The 21,816-nt window shown below is 32.5% G+C and overlaps 1 protein-coding gene across 4 annotated transcripts in view; it reads left to right on the forward strand.

The window, feature by feature from the left end:
* VTA1 (vesicle trafficking 1) overlaps positions 1 to 21,816 on the forward strand; it is a 114,800-nt gene that overhangs the window by 13,222 nt on the left and 79,762 nt on the right. For 3 of the 4 annotated variants that reach the window (XM_074187708.1, XM_074187709.1, XM_074187711.1), the window contains 3 exons: positions 17,230 to 17,324; positions 19,720 to 19,847; positions 20,959 to 21,034. In XM_074187708.1, coding sequence (XP_074043809.1) covers positions 17,230 to 17,324; positions 19,720 to 19,847; positions 20,959 to 21,034 — 299 coding nt within the window. Of the gene's footprint in view, positions 1 to 4,608; positions 5,785 to 17,229; positions 17,325 to 19,719; positions 19,848 to 20,958; positions 21,035 to 21,816 lie in introns of those variants that run through there. The other variant, XM_074187710.1, reaches the window with a different exon arrangement.

A 21,816-nucleotide genomic window follows, 5' to 3' on the forward strand; every position in this document is an offset into this window, starting at 1 on the left:
CCCTGGACATGTCACTTAACCTTCCTTGCCTCAATTTTCCTCATCTGTAAAATGAGCTGGAAAAGAAAATGGCCAGCCACTAATGTCTTTGCCAAAAAATCCCCAAAGATGATCACAAAGAATCAGACACAAATGAAGCAACTGAACAAGATCAGACATTTGAAAAAGTCATTCACAAAGAATTCTAAGGAATTAGCAAAAATGATTAGAATTTTTGTTTTGTTTTTTTCCTATATCATGGAGAGATGAAAAACTGAAGGTTATTTTTAAGCTACCTGTGAACTCTTTGATGGCAGAAAATGTCTTTTGCCTCTTTTCTCTACCCCAATAAGCAACAGTCTCTGCCATCAAGGAGCTCACAGTCTAATGGGGGAGACAATAAATAAACAAATATTTTAAAAAGCAAATAAATAATTAAGAGAGGGAAAACTCCTAGAAGTAATAGGGATTGGGAAGGCTTCCTTTAGATCCAGGGAACCTTTTTTTCTGCCAAGGACTATTTGGATATTTATAACATTTGTGGGCCATGCAAAATTATCAACTTAGAAATTAACCTGCTATGTTTGGTTCTAAACTTTTAATTAATTCACCCTAAAAAGCTTTCAGATTTATTGATTGCCTTGGTAGTACCAGACCAAAGACCCTGAGGGATGGATGTTCTGACCTCTGGTATAGATGGTAGGATTTTAGTAAGAATTTAAAGAAACCCAGGGAGGTCAATAATTAGAGTGGAGGAGGGAGAGTTTTTCAAGAATGTGGATAGCCAAAGAAAATGCTTGAAGTCCAGAGATGGAATGTGTTGTGTAAGGAAGCCAGGGAGTTAATATTACTGGATTGAAAATATATGACAGGAAGTAAAGTATAAGAGGACTGAAGAGATAGGAGGGGACTAGTTTAGGAATGGCTTTACATGCCAAATGGACATTCTGTATTTAATCCTGGAGGTGATAGGGAGCCACAGGAGTTCATTGAGTTAGGGGAATGACATGATTTGACCTGCACTTTTGGAAAACCACTTTGGTGGCTAATTGGGACGATGGATTGGGGTGGGGAGAGGCATGAGGTAGACTGATCCATCAGCAGGTGATTATAGTGGTCCAGGTGTCAGATGATAAAGAGAATCATGATTCCCCATGTTGATTGATTGCTTGATCATTATAGATGCTTAGGTAGGGTCTCTTAATCTTTTTCTGTGTCATGGACTCCTTTGGCATTTTGAATGCCTTCTCAGAATTTTTTTTTTAATACATGAAATGCAAAGGATTACAAAGAAAAGCATTGAAATACAGCTATAAAAAATTTAATTCATGAGTCGCAAGTTAAGAACCCCACCTCTAGAAGATTGGGTCTGCTACATAGGAAAAAGCATTGGTGGGAGTAATGGTGCCTGTGAATCTATATGAGACTTGGCATGTGGCAGAAGTGAAAAGGAGGCATAGTGGAGAGATGTTGTAAAGGTGAAACTGACAACCTTGGCAGTAGATTAGGTAGAAGGGTGGAGGGGTGAGAGATAATGGGTAAAGATTGTGATTGTAGAGCTGAAGGGCTGGGATGATCCTGTTGTCCTCTCCCATAAAAGGAGAAGTCAAGGAAAGAGGACAATAGTGAGTTCTGTTTTGGCTATTGAGCTTAAGATATCACTGGGCATCCAGTTTGAGATTTCTGAAAGGCAGTTGGAAATACAAGATTGGAGATCAGCAGAGAAGTTGAAGCAGAAAAGGTAGATTTGATAATTAACAGTAGAGAGAAGCTACTGTCAGAGAGAAGCTACAGGAAGCTGATGAGATAACCAAGTAAAGCAATATAGGGGGAGAAGAGAAGATGATTTGGAACAGAACCCAAGAGACATATAAGAGGGCATGATCTGACTGAAGATACAGCAGGGGCTACTGAGAAGGAGCTGTCAGATAAGGTAAAAGGAAAACTAGAAGAGACATGTCCCAAAAACCCCTAGAGAAGAGATTATGAAAGAGGTGAGCTTTATCTATAGTGTCAGAAGTCCCAGAGAAATTAAGGAAAATGAGAATTGAGATAAGGCCATTGGATTTAGCATTTAAGATATCATTAGTAATTTTTGGAGATAATGCTTAAAAGCTTGAAAAGGAAAAGTTTGCAGTAAGCCTAGAAAGGTAAAGAACTCTTAAAAACTTTGTAGTTTACACATAATCATCATTAGGTCACATGACCTTTATTAATCTCTTTCCTCATCTATTTTTCTTGTTCTGTTTTTAACAAAACTAATAAAGAAGGGGTTTATCCACTATAACCAACTTGAAAATTGTTCATTCTAAGGTCTTCAGGAAATGTTTATTAAAGAGCTTCCATCACTCAATAATTATACAATTGAGGTAAAATTCATCAGAAAAATAAGGTCCTGGCCCTTAGACTATATTATATTAATAAGTTAGAAGAGACTGACCCACTAATAAATATTGAAATACAGGTAGCATATATGGAACAATTGATAAGATCTAATCTAATACATATTGTTATAATATTCTTTTATAGGATTGAATATGTAAATGCTTACTGAGTTAGTAGGAAAGGGGGCAAGTGTCTGGATTTCATGGAAGCAATGGTGCCAAAAAATTTATTTCATTTGGGGGAGAAGTACTGGAAGTGGGGGTCTGTTTTTTTTGTTTTTTTGCAAGGCAGTGGGCTTAAGTGACTTGCCCAAGGTCACACAGCTAGGTAATTATGAAGTCTCTGGGGTTGGATTTGGGACAGTGCTCTATCCACTGTGCTGCCTAGCTATCCCACCTTGGATCTGAAAGTTTAAAGGAGTATTCAAGGGTGTATCAAAAAACCTTGAGTGGATTTAAATTACTAAAGTTTAAAACTGCACTATAACTTTGGGGACATCCTTTATGATTGTCTCATTAAAGTATTCAAAATAAGAATCACCAGTATTAGATCAGGTCACTTAGTATTTTGAACCTGAACTTGTCTCTCCTCCTCATCTCACCTGAACTTGTCCTCTCTTCCTCATCTCACATCATCTTGACATTTTCCTACATTATGTATTCCCTCTCTCATCTCAGATGAGAAGGTGGCCCTTCCCCTTGCCAAGGCAAATATATCTATTGTACTCTTGATTCCTATCCTTTCCTTTTTTCTACAGAAAATTCCTCCCCTATCAATCTCTTACTTTCAATTACTCCTTATGTATTGATTCTGCTTCTTGCTAAGTAACTCTATGTAATTATCTTTCCCATCTTTTTCAGTCACTCCTGCTAGCTATTATCCCTTATCTTACCTCCCTTTCTTAGCTGTGTATATTCATTTCCTCCACTTTTTCTCCTTACTCTCTTCTAAACCTTCTGTAGTCTGACTCCTTGACCTTATCATTCAACTGAAGCTGCCCTCTCCTTAGTTCCAGTAATCTTTTAATTGCCCCAAACTGATTTTTCCTTAATTTTAATTCCCCTTGACTTCCTGCTTGTCACCCCTATCTACTTGATCCTTGATTCTCTTGTCCTTGTAGATATTCTCTTCTCTCATTTTTTTGTGATTTGATCTATTCTGCTTCTTTCTCTGCATTCCTCCTTACCCTATCTCCGCAGTATCAGCTTCCCCTCCACCCCTGCCTTGTTCTGGGATCTCTTCTCTTTTCACTTTATAGTACCTTTATTTGTGATTATAATGAAGATGATTAAAGTCCAATCCTAATCTCTTTTTAGCTGCAGTCACTCATCACTTACTGCATCTTAGATATTGAATTTTGTATCCTCAAAGTATCTTATTCTGTAAGTCAAAATAGAACTAATTAATCACCATCAAGGCTACTACCTCTCTTCTAGACTTGCTGTCCTTGATATATCAAGATTAACTGCAATAATAGTATTCATACACCTTAGTTTTTCTAGCCATTCTTCAGTCAATGAGCACCTACTTTGTTCAGGGGTCTTTACTACCATAAATAATGCTGCTATGAATATTTCTGTTTTAATGGGTCATCTAATCTCCTGAGCTATGTGCCCAAGGGCAGGATTACAGGATTTTGGCAGATTTTTTTCCTCCTTGCATAGTTCCAAATTGGTACCCAATAGAGATGAACAAAATCACAACTTTACCCTTGTTTAGTGTGGTGTATTAACATACCAGTCTTCCCACATCCATAGTTCCTTTTTTTTTTGGTCATGTTTGCCAGAGTTGTTTTAAATTAATTTTTCTTTTACTAGTGATTTGGAGAATGTTTCCATTTATAACTTGTAATTGTTCTTTAGAATTTTCTTTGTTCATGTCCTTTACACATTCTTAGACTGTTATATTAGATACTTGTAATATTCCCGTGTAAACCTTGTATAGCAGATATATACAAATATTTTTCCTCCAAAGGAAGACTTTTATGTAATTGCAATTGTTCATTTTGTCTTATAACCTCAGTTTGTCATTTGGTTAAGACTTCTCCTAACCATTGCTGTAAATGTACTTTCTCTCATTTTTATTTAGTGTAAAAAATCATACAGCCTTTTGTATTCAGGTTAGAAATCCATTTTTGAGTTAATTTGAGGGTATTGGTAAAACATTGCTTTAAAAAAGTTAATTTTTGAAAATAAAAAAATTACTTAACATTTTTAAGAATAGCAGAAGAAAACTTCTGTAAATGTGTCTTGAAATTGACTATTTGTTTCTATTCAGCTGTTTGAATTGATGAATTATAATACCAAAAAAAGTTTTAAAAGCCTTAAATCATATATGGTTCCTTTGTTTTTGTTAGGGTCATGTTCTTTATACCATATTTCCTAAAAATATGACTTTACTCAAAAGAAACACGCATGTCTCCATATTAGAGGATGTCCCACAATCTTAATGCAATTTTAAACTCTAATAGTTTAGATAGCCCTCTTTTAAATTTTAAGTTTTAGTATCTTGAAATCACACTAGACTGTTTGGAATACTCTGAATTTTATCCATGACAACTAGAACAGACCCTTAGAGGTGGTTAGTGAGAAAGGACTCCAAACTGCCTGGTTTTCTTAGAACAAAAGAATGAAGTTTTAAATTAAATGAAAATACAAGGGAAAAAAACTGAAAAAGAAATGAAATCTATGAAAGAGAAATAGATTTAACAGCTTGGCACAAGAGATCCAAAACATTGCAACTCAAGCTGCAAAACTCCCTGAAAATTAGATCAATCAGTAGTTGGTGAGTCTATGAGAAAACAAGAAATATTAAAGCAGAATTAAAAAGATGAAAAAATAACAGAAAATGTAAGATATAGCAAAAACAAAAACGAAAAACCTGACCTGGAAAACAGAATGAGGATTTAAAAAAAAATGAGGGTTATTGTGTTATATGAACTCCCTGACCAGGAAAAAAAAAAGCTGAGACATCATATTTCAAGAAGTTTTCAAAGAAAATTACCCAGATCTCCTAGAATCAGGAATATAGAAAAAGAAATAGTGCACCATTTAACTCCTAAAAGTCCCCAAAGTGAAAGCTCCTAGGAGCTTCATAGCCAAAATTTAGAGCTTCCAGGACAAAGAAAAGAATCACTACAAGCAACCTATAGAAAGAATTTGGTTACTAAGAAACCATAGTCAGAATAATCTATTTAGCAGTCACCTTCATAAAGAAGGAGAGAACTTGGAATTTAGTATTCTAGAAGGCAAAGGATATACCTGGGCTTACAGCCAGTAATAACTTCCCCAGCAAAACTTGAGTAGAATGCTGGAGGGAAAAATGGATATTTAATGAAATAGAGGATCTCCAAAACTATGTAGAAATGACGATGTAGAAATTTTGAAATCTCACCACAGGAATTTAGAGAAACATAAAAAGGTAAACATGAATAAAAAATAATAAAACTAAAACTGATAAATTGTTTACATTCTAAAGTAAGAAAATGACACATCGGTATCCTTTGAACTTTATTATTAGGGCTCATAGAGGGAGTCTAATTAGAAAAGGCCTAGGAGTGGTTCTGTTATACTTGTTTGTAAGAGAAGAATGGAAAGACGAGAGAATGGAAAGTTAGGAAAATTATTTCATAGAATTACTGTATATAAGTAGATATTTATGGAAGAAAGGAGAGGGAAGAGTAACTGACACTTCAACTTTATTCTCATCTGAACTGGTTAAAGGAAAGAAGAATACACTCATCCACATATAGAATTGGTTCTGGAAATATAGTTCAACAAAGAAATGGGAGAAAGTGGATAAAAGAAGTAGGGGAGTGTGAGAGAGAGAGAGGGCAGATTAAGATAAAATAAACTAGAAAATTATACAAAGCTATTTAAATTTTTGAGAGGTGGCAAATTGGTGATCTGATGAGATGCCCATAAATTAAAGAATGAATAAACAATTATGATTGTTCTATAAGAAATAAAGAAAGGGATGATGATGATTTGAAAGAAACTTTGTATCTGAACTGAGTTTCATACACACACATTCACACAGTGAAATAAATAGAACTAGGAGAAGAATTCCTAGGAGAAAGGTAAACAATTTTGAAAGAATAAGGAATTGTCAGCATAATAACCATCCCATATTATTGACATGAAATAGTACAGGAAACCATATTTTTCCATTTTTTATAATTACAACAAAATATATGAAAATATTGGAAACCAAAATGCAGAATTTATTAAACAGGATTGAATCAATTCTATTTCCCTGCTTTCTTTGAATACAAAGATGATTTTTTTAACGAGAATACTTATAAAACAACAACCCTAGTTCTGAGGACTAATACTATTATAGCAAATTGTTTTATCCTTTCTAGTGTAAATATATTAAAATAAAACATAATATAGTAAAAACATATCTGCCCCTGACATTCTTTTAAAATCTTAATTCTTTCAATTTCCTGAACTTCTCCAAATGCAGTTATTGCTAGAGAGAGAAAAAAATCTTTGAAACCTAAAATGTAACCACTGAACAGTTAACTACAAGACTGAGAAAAGCAAAAGATTCAAATTTAGTTAGTTTACCTTAGGGAGGAACACTAACAAGATCTATAAAAGGCTTATCTTTTTTGTACAGAAGATAGAAAATATGGAAGAATTGGCAGAATAAGATTGAAGAAATAAGAAACAGAAGAAAGCCATGATTAAAGAGACATGCTTTTCTCACTAATTCTTGCACCTTTTTAACCTCACATGTTCTTCAATCCAAACCCCCTGTCTTCCTGGTTGTCATCTGCTCAAGCTACTCCATCTCCAGACTCCAGACATTTTCACTGATTGTCACTCCCTCCCCCTCATCCTCCTCTCCCATATTTCCTGGCTTCCTTCAGATCCACACTAATCTAATCCATTCAGTCCACACTAATCTAAAGATTTATACACATACATATCATATATAGTAGCTAATATTTATATGGTATTTATTTACTACATACTAAGCCTTGTGCAAAGGAAGCACTTTGGAGTGAACTATTATCTCATTTGATCCTCACACAACCATAGAAAGTAAAAACTTATTATTATTACCATTGTACAACTGAAGAAACTGAAGCAAAGGTTAAATGATTTGTTCAAGTTCAGATAGCTAAAAGTCAGGGTCAAATTTGAACTCATCTTCTGGACTGCAAAACCTATACTCTATGTATTACATATGTGTAAACACAGAGAAGATGCATTGAAAATAACATCAAAGACATTTAGGGAGATAATAGAATTTTAGCAGAAATTTGAAGGAAGAGAGAGAGAAATATTCTTTTTTTTCTTTTTCAAAGAGAGATGAAGAGGGAGAGTATGTGGGAGATCAAGTAAAAATGCAACCATGTTTCACGATTTTCTTTAGCCCTGTTCAGTAGCTAGCATATAAGTAAGAATAAAAGCAGCAATAGGACAACAAATAAAGGTAAAAGACAACTGTCAAATTGATCTTTCCAAAGCACTTATTTAACTATAGAACCTCACCCCATTCCCATTCAGTCAACTCCAGTGACTTCCTGTTGTCTCAAGGCTCAAATGTATCATCTTCTATTTAGCTTTTAAAGTCCTCTACAATGACTCCTTTCTAACTTTCTAGTCTCCTTATATCTTACTCAATGTACTGTATAATCCTTTGAGACTTACTTCCTCAAAGTTCCTCACATTAGACATCCCATCTTCCAACTGAACATTTTTATCTCTTGTCCACCATGCCTAGAAGTCTCATTCATCTCTCCTGCCTGGCCTCATTCAAATATATAAAATCCCACCTTTTGTAAGAGACAGAGACAGGCAGGCTATACCTCACCCATAAAAGGAGCTTAATAAATACTGAGTGACTGATAAATGGATAAATTTGTTTATATCACCTAAATTTCTCTCCATTTGCCTCTCAGAGATTCATCCCACTTAATAAAGGATATTTTTAAAGGAAATAACAGGGGTGGCTAGGTGGCGCAGTGGATAAAGCACCGGCCCTGGAGTCAGGAGTACCTGGGTTCAAATCCCATCTCAGACACTTAATAATTACCATAAATAAATAAATAGATAAATAGATAAAGGGAATAATGTCAGGAAGAGTTGGAAGAAAAAAATGATCAGCAAATACATTTTTACAAGTCAGGAAATATCTATAGTAAACCATACCTGTGTACCTCCTGTCCCTGCAGAAGATGGGGAGGGAAATGCTTTCTTTGAAGCCACACTTGTTCTTTATAATTTTGTAACATTCTCTTATGGTGATTATTCTTTCTATTTAGATTTTGTAGTCATTGTGTACATTGTTTACTATTTATGAGTTCAAGTTTTTCCATGTTTCTCTTTCCTTTTGGCACAGCAATATTCTATGACATTCATATGGCCTAATTTGTTCAGGAACTCCCAATCAGTGGACATCTACTATGATTATAAAACCTTTCACAGAAAGTACTGCTATGAATATTTTTTATTTAAGTGGGGGTTTCTTATTAATGACCTCTATAGAATATACAATTAATAGTGGAATCTTTGGGTCAGAAGTCAAATCTTTTAGTCACTTTATTTACATAAGTCCAAATTGCTTTCTAAGATAGTTATACTAATTCACAGCTCCACACAATTGCACTACTGTACCTTTCTTCCCACAGCCCCCCCAAAATCAACCATTTCCATCTTTTATCATTTTTGCCAATTCACTGTTCTTGTTTTTTAAGTCATTTCAATTTTGTCCAATTGTTTATGTCTTGATTTGGGATTTTCTTAGCAAAGAGGCTAGAGTAGTTTTCTATTTCCTTCGCCGACTCATTTAATAAATGAGAAACTAAGGCAAGCAGGGTTACATAATTTATACCATGTCCAATATCTAATAAGTGTCTGGAACCAGATTTGAAGGCAGGAAAATGTAACTTCCAGACTCCAGGCCCAGGACTCTAACCACTTCCAGGTCATTTAAAAAGAGGTAAAATCTCAGATTAATTTGATTTTCATTTCTATTAGTAATGATTTGGAGTCGTCTTTCATGTTTGTTAATAATTTATTGTCTTTTGAAGACTTCTTTGGCCCTTGCTCTTCACTCCTCTCTTACAGTGCCACAGACCCTTCCTACCTGATCTTCCAAATTGTCTTAGACTGGAACATTGTTTCATTCAGTCTTTTTGTGGGTTCTGCTACTCCAAAATTTGGTTAGTCATTATTTAAAGGTATTTGTAGTGCTTTGGGGGAGACCTTAGGCAAGTTCTTCCTTTACCTCATCAGCTTGGCTGTACTCCTCTCCTGTAAGAATTCTTGAACAAGTTATCCTCTTTAAGTTTTCCTTACATAATGTATTAAGTTTGTGTTCTATTCTTATAGTTTTTTCTTTATATTATTCAAAACAAAGAAAAATATGAAGTGGTTTTCTGTCCTATGTACTAACCTTCTGTTTCTCTAGTAAATAATAATAGAAGTGGTGAAAAAAAGACATATAAAATTAACCTAGATTTTGGTATTATAAATGTGAGTAAATTGGAAGAACTGAATCAAATCATTATTTATATTTTTGCTGTAAGCAATTTCAAAAAAAAAGTAGCAAGTTGCAACCAACCAGAAGGATAGCCCACAGATTCTACAAGAAGCAGATAAAGAAATTAGCAGAGTTGACTTTATCATAATCCAGAGCCAACAGGAAATATTTCATGGATGATTTTATAGTATTCTTGAGTGAGTACTTAGAAAAATTCCTTTATGAAATAATTGTAGCATCAACACCTGTGGCAGTGGTCAGATGATTAGAGCTATATGTGATAAAACCAAGATACTTCAAATTAAACAATTCATTTCATTATCAGGTAGTTTCACTAATAAAGAATGGAAGAGAATAAAAACATGGAGACTACACAGAAAGAAGCCTCTTGTCTCTATATCATGAATACAACAAGAAAATGATTGTTTAGGTAGAAAGTACAAAATAGTATCCCTAAAAATGAAATCTAAATTTTAAATTTTAACAGATAAGAAAAGACTTCTTAACTGATAGGAAAGCCAGTCCTGAATCGACTGTTTCCACTCAGCAAACTTACTTGTTAGGACAAAGATTGCAGTTAATTCAAAGCTAAAAGAAAGAATAAAATGAGTAAAAGATGATTTTCAGTGGCAACAACTCCAAAGTCAACGAAAGAACATTGACTTGAATTATAATAGCTTCATTCAAATATAAATCAATCATCATAATAAAGACATAAGAATTTGAAGCTCAGTGAAGCAAATATTTGACCTTATTTAGTAGAAAGATATATTAAAAGTCTAACAAATAAAAACTAGATTGTAAAATCTTAGAAATGGATAGTGGGGGGCGGCTGGGTGGCATAGTGGATAAAGCACCAGCCTTGGAGTCAGGAGTACCTGGGTTCAAATCTAGTCTCAGACACTTAATAAAATTACCTAGCTGTGTAGCCTTGGGCAAGCCACTTAACCCCATTTGCCTTGCAAAAAAACCTAAAATAAAAAAAAAGAAATGGATAGTGGAAGTAGAAAGATAATATTAAAGAAAAGTCTAACAAATAAAAACTAGATTATAAAATCTTAGAAATGGATAGTGGAAGATTATGTTCAGCACTGCCTCATAAAATAATGAGAGACAGTATCAGGAAAAAGACATCCTAAGAGCATTTAAGAATGAAGATGGAAGGATGAAAAAGATTTAGCACTTTTTTCACAAACTTCTTTTTACCACTACAGTTGAACTCTGGCATTTAGATTATTGTCATTTTCTCAATCAATAGGATTTTTCTTAAAATGAAGAGGAGAAATAATCAAATTATCCTACCCTTTTTCATTTTTATGTATATTAACAAATATAAATCTCAATAAATGATTTTGTGGTAAATTTAACAACCATGCTCAGAAAGAAAAAAAGTCCATATGCAAAACTGTATATTCAATGAGATTTAATGAAGAATATGCTTAACTTTTATTGCCAACCAAGGCAACAAGAGAATTATACATGGGATGTGGAAGTCATAGAGATTGGAGGGTGCCAACAAAAATAGCTTCTCAACTCTTAACTTTATATACAGGAAGATTCTGTCATTGTCTCATGTCAGTAATGTTTCACCAGTTTTCTTCACTTCCTAGGAGTTCAAAGACAATATCAGTGAGAAAGCACAGGTTATCATTAAATTCTTAAAGGATATCATGGCAAAACAAAGAATAAAGATGGTTAAGTTTATTTTTTATCTGAATTTTTAAAAACTCAATTTTCCTATGATTCGAAAATTATGATATAGTAACATTAAACAGGTTAATTTTCACTCAAAGTGTTTGACTCAGTGTTTTATCTATTGGAGCCTTTTGCATCTAATGAGATGGATTTGCAGACAATTTCAAAATAAATTCTGAAAATACAGTATCAAAAACTCGTGATTTTAGAGGAAATAGAAATGAAACTGATGAAGATAACAGTTACTCTGAGAGAGATTCATGATGGAGGCAATGCATTTGAGAGGACTTCAAGGAATCAAGGTCAATATATCTGAAGATGAGGGGAAGATATAAAAGATAAAAGAGAATCTTAAACATTATTAACATTCAAAAAGTTGATCAAGAAAACATCAAAATTAATCTGCATGTCTGATTTTCCTCTTGGATGAAATTTTTCTGAAACTAATCTACACATGTGAAGTATTAATGATAAGAATATTATAAGGGAAAAAAGCAAACTTTCACAAGTAATATTCCAGTAGACTTAAATCTTCATCATCAGACAATGAGCTGAATAAAAAAAAAAGAGTAGTGGTGTCAAACTCAAATAGAAACAGGAACCACTAACCTATTCATAAGGATACTAGTGGGCCACATATTGATTTAATTTTAACGTGTAATATTATGTTTTGTTTTATTTATTGATCTGTTTCTTAATTACTTTTTAATCTGGTTTAGACCATAATTGACAGTGTTGTGGACTGCATGGCCACCTCTTTTGACATGGCTAATGTAAAGAATACAAGGTCCCATTCTTGCACCTCAACCCTCCCAATCTGAAATCTGGATTAGCCATGTAGCTAATTACTTGCAGTCAGGATTATAATCCAGTTCTTATCCTGGATATTTCCAGTCCAACAGTGAATATGTCAAGTATAACTACTGACCTTATACTCATCAAGTTGACCAAGATGATAAAAATCAGAAAATGACTGTTTTGGGAAAGGCAGTGAGACAAGACAAACACTAATATACTATTGATGGAGTTGTGGATTAGACCAAAATTCTGGAAATAAATTAAGAACTATGTCCAAAAAAGTTACTAAACTGTCTTTAACCCAGTGATACTACTATTTTGACCCAGTAATACTACTACTACTAACCACATATCCCAAGGAGAAAAAAAGAAAGGGAAAAGACCCATATGTACAAAAAAATAGCATTCAGTTATAGCAAAGAACTGAAGCCAAAAGAATACACATCACTTGAGAACTGACTAAACAAATCATGTAATAAGACTACAATGGAATATTATTATTCCATAGGAAATGATGAAAGGGACAGATTTGGATAAACCCAGGAAGACTTGCATGAAAAAGTAAGACCAAGAGAACAATTTTTACAGTGATTATATCATAAAAGAAAAACAACTTAGAGACTATAGAACTTTGATCAATTAATTTAATGGCCAATTATAACTTTGCAATAGTAATAGTGAAACATGCTTCCCACCTCTTGGGAGGGAGGTGAGAATAGAGGATTAAATATTTTTCAGATGCTATATGTGAATTTGTTTTGCCTAATTACAAAGGAGGACTTGGGGGCAGAAGGAGGAGTTGAAGAAATATGGGTGATGGGGGGGGAGACCAGAAAAGTATTTTAAAGTAGAAGAATAGGTGAAAATTCAGAAGGAAAAATAGATAAGCAGGACTGTTTTGTTATTATCATGTTAAATTTAAAATTTAATAATAAATTTTAAAAAACAAATGTAATACTTCACTGTCATAGTCTTTTCTAATGTTGATTTTCAAATTTATAATTAAAATATTTTTAATTTAAAAATTCTTGATGTATAATTTAACTAGATTTTTTTTGATAGCTTAGCTACTGTGACTAAACATGCAAAATGCCTGCTCTTATATTATTAAGTTAAATGATATACATACAAATAAAGACAGATATACAAGAAATAGAGCTAATTCCTCATCTGTACAGTCCTTTTAGGAAAATAAAAATCTTTTGCACAGTTGATTGAAAGGTACAGAGAATGTATGATTCTACTGTGTTTGTTTGACTTTTCAAAAAGTCTTTCCTTCAAATAGAACAAAATTCCTCTTTAAAGACTTTCTTTTAACAACTGTCTATCATACATGACTTTCCCATGCGTATGTATTAAAATCACTTAGTCTCTTTGAGCCTCAGTTTATTCATGTGAAAAAGGAGTTGCTTTAGATAACTTTTAGCTCTCAATCTATGGGCTTATCAAGGAGCATTCTTAGACATCATACTTGTATTTACCAAAAATCTTCCTCCATGTTTCACTTTGGCTTAGAGTCTTATTTTTAAATTTTATTTTCATCCATATGTACATGTATATTTCCAAATTACAAAATTTCCCTCCACCCTCCCTTCCCACCCCCCCTTCCCACCCCCCCACACCTCAGCAGAGAACAATAAGGTTAGCATTTTCATAAATATTGTGTTAAATATGTTTACAAATTAGTAATTTTTGGCATGAAGAATTAGCATTAAGGGGAAAAGATACATAAGAGATAATTTGTGTTGTGTCAGATTCAGAAGAGTTTTTTTTTCCTGTGTATTTTGTTTTGTTGTGCTTTTTTTCCTCTGGTTGGGGATAATATAATCCAATCAGTCAGATACAGTTGTCCTGGTGCTCTGGACTACTGAGAGAAGTTGCTTCCATCAAGGTTGTTCATCCCATAATGTTGTTGATGTGTACATTGTTGGCTTAACATTACTTTTATGGACTTTTTCTGTAAATGCTGTCAGTCTAGTTACTCTGTAAACAGTATAAACACAATAAGTTAAGAAACTTGTAATTTGTGAGTTAAATTACAATGTTTATCTCTAAATGTCATCTTTATCATTTTCTAAAAGGTGTACAAATGACTTAAAATCCATATTTTAAAGGTATAACATAGCCAGGAATCAAACATTTGTAATATTACTATCCCTATAATTTATCAAAAAAAATCATTGTGCTCATACACTGTAACATTTTATATTAGATTTAAAATAAATGGAAATTGAAATTAAATAGCTGTACTAGATCTTCACTAGATTGGAAACATTCACAAACAGAACTGAATTTAATACTGAGTGTATCTAATTAATTGCTTGACCTTGGGCAAGCTCACTTTTATCCAGATCTCAAATACATCCTCCAGAATAAAAGCTAAGATGTTTATTAAACTAGCACATTTCTTATATGGCATCATAAAATTATATTATCTCATGGCCCTAGAGAGCCAGTGAGTTTTCAGAAAAATAACATTGATTTAGAATTACAAATAATTGATTTCTGGATACTTTTAAAAATGTTTCTTTGCCAAATTATGTCACTGTTGTTGATATTGTTAAAGGAACATAATTTATTCAAACACCAATTGACTTACTTTTGTGTGAGCTTTCTCATGGAGTATTTTATATATGAATTGCTTCAAACATTTGTAGCTTTAAATCTTAACATGGTATCATTTCAAATTATATGAACCTTTTACACAGTTGTAAAGCAGTGAATTTTATGATAATTTTTCATTCAATTTTCAGATCAATTTTTCAATTGATCTTTTTTTCTGTTTAAGAAGAAAGTCTTAATCTGTTCACGAAAGACCCTTCTTAATCATATTTTGTAAACTATTAGTTCTTGGGGTGTGTGTGTGTGTGTGTGTGTGTGTATTCTTGGGAAAAATCAGTTCCTTAGAAGTAGTCTAGTTCTATTTTTTCAGTGATTTTCTTAATTATTCTCATATTTTATCATATTGAAATTTTTAATACTAATTAATATTTAGAGTTCAGTCCATAAGTAGTATTTGACTTTTCCTGCCTTTGTTGCAAATCCTGCTTGGTTGATCTTTAAACCCATAATGAAGATAAAAATCACACAATAAGTGATTCTCAGGGCTACTGTTTTAACTGAAACTACCTAATAGAAATACTATATTTTAAAATTTAAATTTTAAAAAACAAAGGTAATACTTCACTGTCTTGTAGAATAGAAACAGTTTTTTTGATTTGGTTTGGTTTAGTTTGGTTTTTACCTGAGAGACACAGTAGTAGACCTGAACTCTTGGCAGTTGCCTGAGGCATTCTGTAAATGTCATTTAAAAAATATCTAATCACTCACAGTAAGTGATGGTATTAAATGCAGATTTTTAGCTAACTTTTTCCAAGTGCCAGTGATGCTTGAACTTCAGGTAAAGTTAGATATCAGCACCCCATTTACTCATATTTTCCTTAAATAGAATAACTTTTTTACCCTTAAATTCTAGAGTACTATTATTCCAAATACTGCTACTGAGGACATCTCCATTGGATTTTTTTAACTTTATTATAAACTTAGCCTTCTGTTTCTGCATCAAGAGTCTAGTCCAGGCTTTCGCCAGCTCATACCAGCATTATCACAAGCACTTACTAACTCATTTCACTACCTCCAATCTCTTCTTTTTCCCAATCCGTGTTTTCTACTTTTGGATTAAGCATCCTGAAACATAGTTTTTGTTTTGGCATTCCTGTATTTACAAATGTTCAGTAGCTCCCTAATATTTAATAATAAATAAAAATTCCTCAACTTCATTTTTTATTCCCTTCTGCAATTTTTATAGTCTTTTTGCCTGCTATTCCTCTACCCATTCCCTATGTTTCTATGAATTAATTGAACTAATGCTGTTTCCTTATATACTTTTACCATTTCTTTGTGAAATCTCCAAATGTTATCTCCAGTTATTAGTGATTCTGTTCCTCCCAAAATAACTTTGAATTTATTTATCTCTGTACAGGTTGAATTTTCAATAGAATGCAAACTCCTTGAAGTCAAGGCCACCTTCATTTATGTCTCTATATCTTCAGAACCTTTTGCATAGAAGATTAAAAAACAAATGTGTGCTGAATTGAATTGCTTAGTCATTCTCGGTTTTGCCCTTCTTTCTAAACCTTGACTAACCTGAACTCATGAAGTACATATTATCTGTACCAATATTCTTCTGGGGTTCTGTATTTACTGCTGTATCTTTCTAGATCCAAATCTCCTTGGCAGCGGGGATTGTATCTTTATATTCTCATTATGTGGTGCAATGACAAATGTATAGATAGCAAGGGTACAAAAATATTTCTGTTAGTGAAATGTTTTCACAGGTTCTTTGCATACTATTTTTATTTGCTTATATAGATTTATAAATGTGCTTGTCTCCCCATTTAGAATTTAAACTCATTCTTAGTAAGAATTGCTTTGATGTGGGTCAGCTAGGTGGTACAGTGGATAGAGCACTGGCCCTGGAGTCAGGAATACCTGAGTTCAAATCCAGCCTCAGACACTTAATAATCACCTAGCTGTGTGGCCTTGGGCAAGCCACTTAACTCATTGCCTTACCAAAAAAAAAAAAAAAGAATTGCTTCTTTCTTTATATTTGTATCCTTAGCTTCTGGCATATATAATAGGTACTTAATAAATACTTATTGTTTGACATACTTGATAAGCTCCTACTTAAAGCCATAGTAAGTTAAAGTATTGGTTTTAGTTATTAATTCTACTCAAATTTGAATTATGCACAAATTTTTGCATTTTTTCAAAGTCTCAGTGAAATAGATACATTGAGTTGTTGTCAGAATATTTTTGCTCTTTTGTTTTGATTTTCTTGGCTATTGCTTATGTTATTTTTCCTTTCCTTTAAAGGTCGTTTATATGCGATGCAAACTGGAATGAAAATTGATAGTAAAACTCCTGAATGCCGAAAATTTTTATCAAAACTTATGGATCAGCTGGAAGCTGTAAGTAACAAATTAGTGATTCATTTCATAATTAATGTACTATATAAGTATAATACTATAATAAAATCATAGAATTTCTGTTAGTTACCATGTTTCCTTTGCCTCTCTGTAGTCAACAGTTCCTGGACATTATAATATTAAGGGAAAAGCATAGATTTTAAAAATATCACACTCTTAGTAATAAATACTGTAGTATAATGCCAGGTAGGAAAGAAGATATCATTACCCCCTCCCATCTGTCTCATTCTAGGCATACCCACATCAATGAAAGGGACCTTTTAAAATATTGAAAAAATAAATTGAATCAACAGACATTTGTTGAATGCCTTCTCTGTACAGGGCCCTCAGCTAGGAGCTTGGGGATACAAAGATGACAAATGACAAATGTGCTAGTAAAGAATAAATTATTCTCTCATAGTATATTTTCTTTGCAAATTAAGTTTTTATTTTTTATTATTCGTGTAATGTAGTCTCAGTTATTTTATTTTTTCATTTTATTATTAAAATAACTTGTTGCCTTTTGAAAAACTTGTACTTTTATGATTATACATTTAAGGTGAAATATTGTTTTAAAAATGATTACTTCTCTCCAATTTTAAATTTTTGTGCTGGTTGTTATTGCCTGTTTATCAGAAGTAGGTTGTACAGATCCAAAAATATGCAAAATAATAATAAAGGTTAAGGACTGTCATTTTTTTTTTCATCTTTGTGTGCCCCAGCATCTAGCATAGTTCCTGACCCATTCTCCACAAGGTATCCTCTCAGTGATTACCATGGGGAATAGATTGGAAGCAGACTAGTAGTCTGGGACATAATACTGTTTTTAGGATTCTTGACTATAGGGTCCTAGTGGAAGTGCTGATTGAAGCTGTGTTGTTCATTTGACTTGCCTGACACCTGCCATCTCCTTTCTCTATGACAAAGTGTTTTGCTACTATATCTAGGGTGACTTGTCTACTGATAGTTGGTTTATGGGATATTCACTCTGAGAATGAAAAATGTATTTTGCTGTTTTACACATGCACACATACACACAAACATCCCCACCCCCCAGACAGTGCTTTAATTCAGAATGAATGAATCGAAAAGTTTAATTGATAAACAAAAAAGCATCAGTAATTATTTTTTTTTTTACTTCATGAAAGCAAAAAGGACTACAGAAGACAGGACACAAACAAATGGGTCAATTTTGTTTACTTGGTTAAATTATATACTTTTGTATTTAAATATTAAGTATTTTAAAATCTCTAACAAGTTCACTATATTCAGTCTTCTTTTTCTTTTTACATAGGAATCTTTGTATTTATTGACAACTATGTCCAATTTGGGACAGGGGAGAGAGATTTTTTCTTAATTTGTAAAACTGAAAGGAAAATAGAATGTGAGTTTAATGCCACTTATGCTAGACAATGAACAAAGAGGGAAAGTTTATTCTTTGGACAAAGTAAAGGCTAATTTATGTTATAATGTTTATGTGTATTATATTAAAAATTTCAAGTTTGCTCTATTTTTTCATTTTCAGTTCTTCCAGGCTTTCCAAGTTATAGAAGACTAGGCTTGCAATATTGCATACTTCCTCTAAAAAAAACCAAGCAGTCTTGAATTCAAAGTTTCCTTGAAAAATCTTTTAGCAATATAGAAACTGTAAGCTAGTGTCTTGTGGTTATTTCTGTTTTTTTATATCAAAAACCCAAGATTTTCTTAAATCCAGACAGTAAGTCTATTCAGGAGCTGCAAATCCACTTGTTTAACTGTAACTGCATAATTGGCTGAGTTGACTTTATTAGGAAAGAAAGCATTGAAAAGAAAGCATTGAATCAGAGTACAGTACTCAGATCATTTATGATTTTAAATCTTCTAGACTTTTTAAAATCACATTAGGAAAATAGGGGAGCCTTTTTCATTAAATTGTTGATGTTTTTATAAAGTACTGCACAAAGTTCTTTACATGGGGAAAGTGCATAGATGTACAAAACTACAGTTATTTCTCTCATATATTGTATAAACTAAAATGTCTTCTATAAAATCCTAAGTTTAGTTCTTTTTTGGTTAATTTAAGAAGCAGTCTTTATATTATACATGAGTAGTAGTATGTAATGAAAATGCTTTTGTATTTCAAAATGATATGCCTCTAATTTATCACCAAAATTAAGTGGTTTTTCTTAATGTAGAGAGAAGTGAAAATGTTTACATGAATTTGTATATTAGGAAAAGTATTATCTATATTTTGGATATTATTTAATGCATTGTTTGATGATCCAATGATGTTTTAAAGTTTCTATTTGATGCTGTATATGCAAGTATTTTTCTTTCTGTATTTATTTTTAGATCTAGTCACTAAAGCAGTCACTTTAAGGGACTCCCCCAAAAGAAGTATTTTTGATTTTTATTTCAGCTTAAAAAGCAATTGGGTGATAATGAAGCTATTACTCAAGAAATAGTTGGTTGTGCCCACGTGGAGAGTTATGCTTTGAAAATGTTCCTTTATGCAGACAATGAAGATCGTGCTGGAAGATTTCACAAGTAAGCAAAAAAAAAAGGAAGAAAACATGATTTTGCAAGTTTTATATTTTATTTTTTTTTATTCTTTAGAGGCAAGTCTCTCTCAAAGTAATAAATAGTTTTCTCTGATACATTTAATTAATTTTATTTTTGGTTTCCAATTAACCATTTTCCTAAGTTTTAGGATTTAAATATCTTTTTCCAAAAAATATTGTATATGGATCTTAAAATAATAGCACTTAGATAGTACTTTGTGGTTTGCAAAGTACTTTATGAAGATTATCTTTTTTTTAATCCTCACATCAACTCTGGGAGGTAGGTGCTCTTATATTCCTGTTTTACAGATAAGAGTACTGTATCAGACAAAAGTTAAAAAAGGCTTGCCCAGGATTACACAGCTAGTAAGTATTTGAACTCAAGGTTTTTCAGACTCCAGGTCCAACTTTATATCCACTGCATCCCCAAGCTACAAATTATAATCTGAAAAAAAATTTGCAATGGTAATTCTTTACATTAGCAAAACTTCTGAACTAAAAATATAACTCTAACCTCTTGTTCTTAAATCATCCCATGATTAATAATTTTTTGTTTAATAAAAATCTTAATTTTCTTTATTTTTTAGGGGTTTTTTTGGCAAGGCAAATGAGGTTAAGTGGCTTGCCCAAGGCCACACAGCTAGGTAATTGTTAAGTGTCTGAGACCAGATTTGAACTCAGGTCCTCCTGACTCTAGGGCTGGTGCTCTATCCACTGCACCGTCTAGCTGCCCCAGAATTTTCTTTACCTTTATAAAGATTGTTGCTGAATTATATTAGAAAATTCCCTCAGGAAAAAAATATTTCATATGAATTGATGGTTTTTCTGAGATAGGTTATTGCTACAGGTTATATTAAATGTGATTAACAGATTTGTTATAAAAAGGTAAGATAAATATGTTTTACTCCTGTCCTTTGAGTCCCTTTGCGTCCTGGATTATAAAAAGTTAATGTGTGTTCCCAAAATTGATTCTCTCCCTCACCTCTAAAATATAATTGTATGTAATTTGAATTCCTTTTTAAATTTATATTTTTAGAATTTTTGCTTTCTTAATATGTTTCTAACAGCTAAAAACAACAAATATTTTTCTTTTGCAGAAACATGATCAAGTCCTTCTATACTGCAAGTCTTCTGATAGATGTCTTAACAGTATTTGGAGAACTCACTGATGAAGTGAGTGTTCATTTTTTTTAATGCTTTTTTAAACACTAACTGACAGTGTTTTTTTAAATTTATATCTACTGTTTATATTGTACTTTATTTATAGTTTAATATTTCATTGTATTGAATATATATGTATATATGTGTGTGTATGTATATATATATACATATATATATATGTGTGTGTATATATATATATATATATATATATATATATATAATTGGCAGTCTATAGATACCACTCACCACATACCATTAGATAATTACCATATTGTATATCAGTTGTTTCAGAAAGTTGTATTTCATTGGTAGTAATTAAGTGCATGCTTTTGTATTTACCATGGAGGGAAGAAGAAATGAATCCAAAGAACCACAACTACCAGTAAGTAGGCTGTAAATATGTTGTGTTCCAGAAATTCATTTGTAAATCACTTGTTTGAAACATATTTTTTTGTAATTTCTCCCAAAGAAGCAAATGTTAATGATGTTGTTTTTATTCTTGTACCATCTTGGAGAAACTAGATGTATGGGCTAAAGACTACAGAGGAGAGAGACTGGGGTCTCCTGCTCATCCAAACCTCAGTAACATTTTTACTCCATTGTTTATCTTTTAAGGGTCCCAGGACTGACCCTCATGTTACCTTTTCATTGCTACCTAATCTGGTAGCTCTGAAAAATTTCTCTCTTACTTGACTACATTGAAAGAGAAATTAGTCTCACTGCTTCCCACCTACTCTTTTATAACTTTTTGAAGTTTCCATGCTAACAAATGGAATCATAAAAGGTAAAGATGA

Source organism: Macrotis lagotis, chromosome 5, assembly GCF_037893015.1.
Source record: "Macrotis lagotis isolate mMagLag1 chromosome 5, bilby.v1.9.chrom.fasta, whole genome shotgun sequence".
In the NCBI taxonomy this organism is placed as follows: Eukaryota; Metazoa; Chordata; class Mammalia; order Peramelemorphia; family Peramelidae; genus Macrotis; species Macrotis lagotis.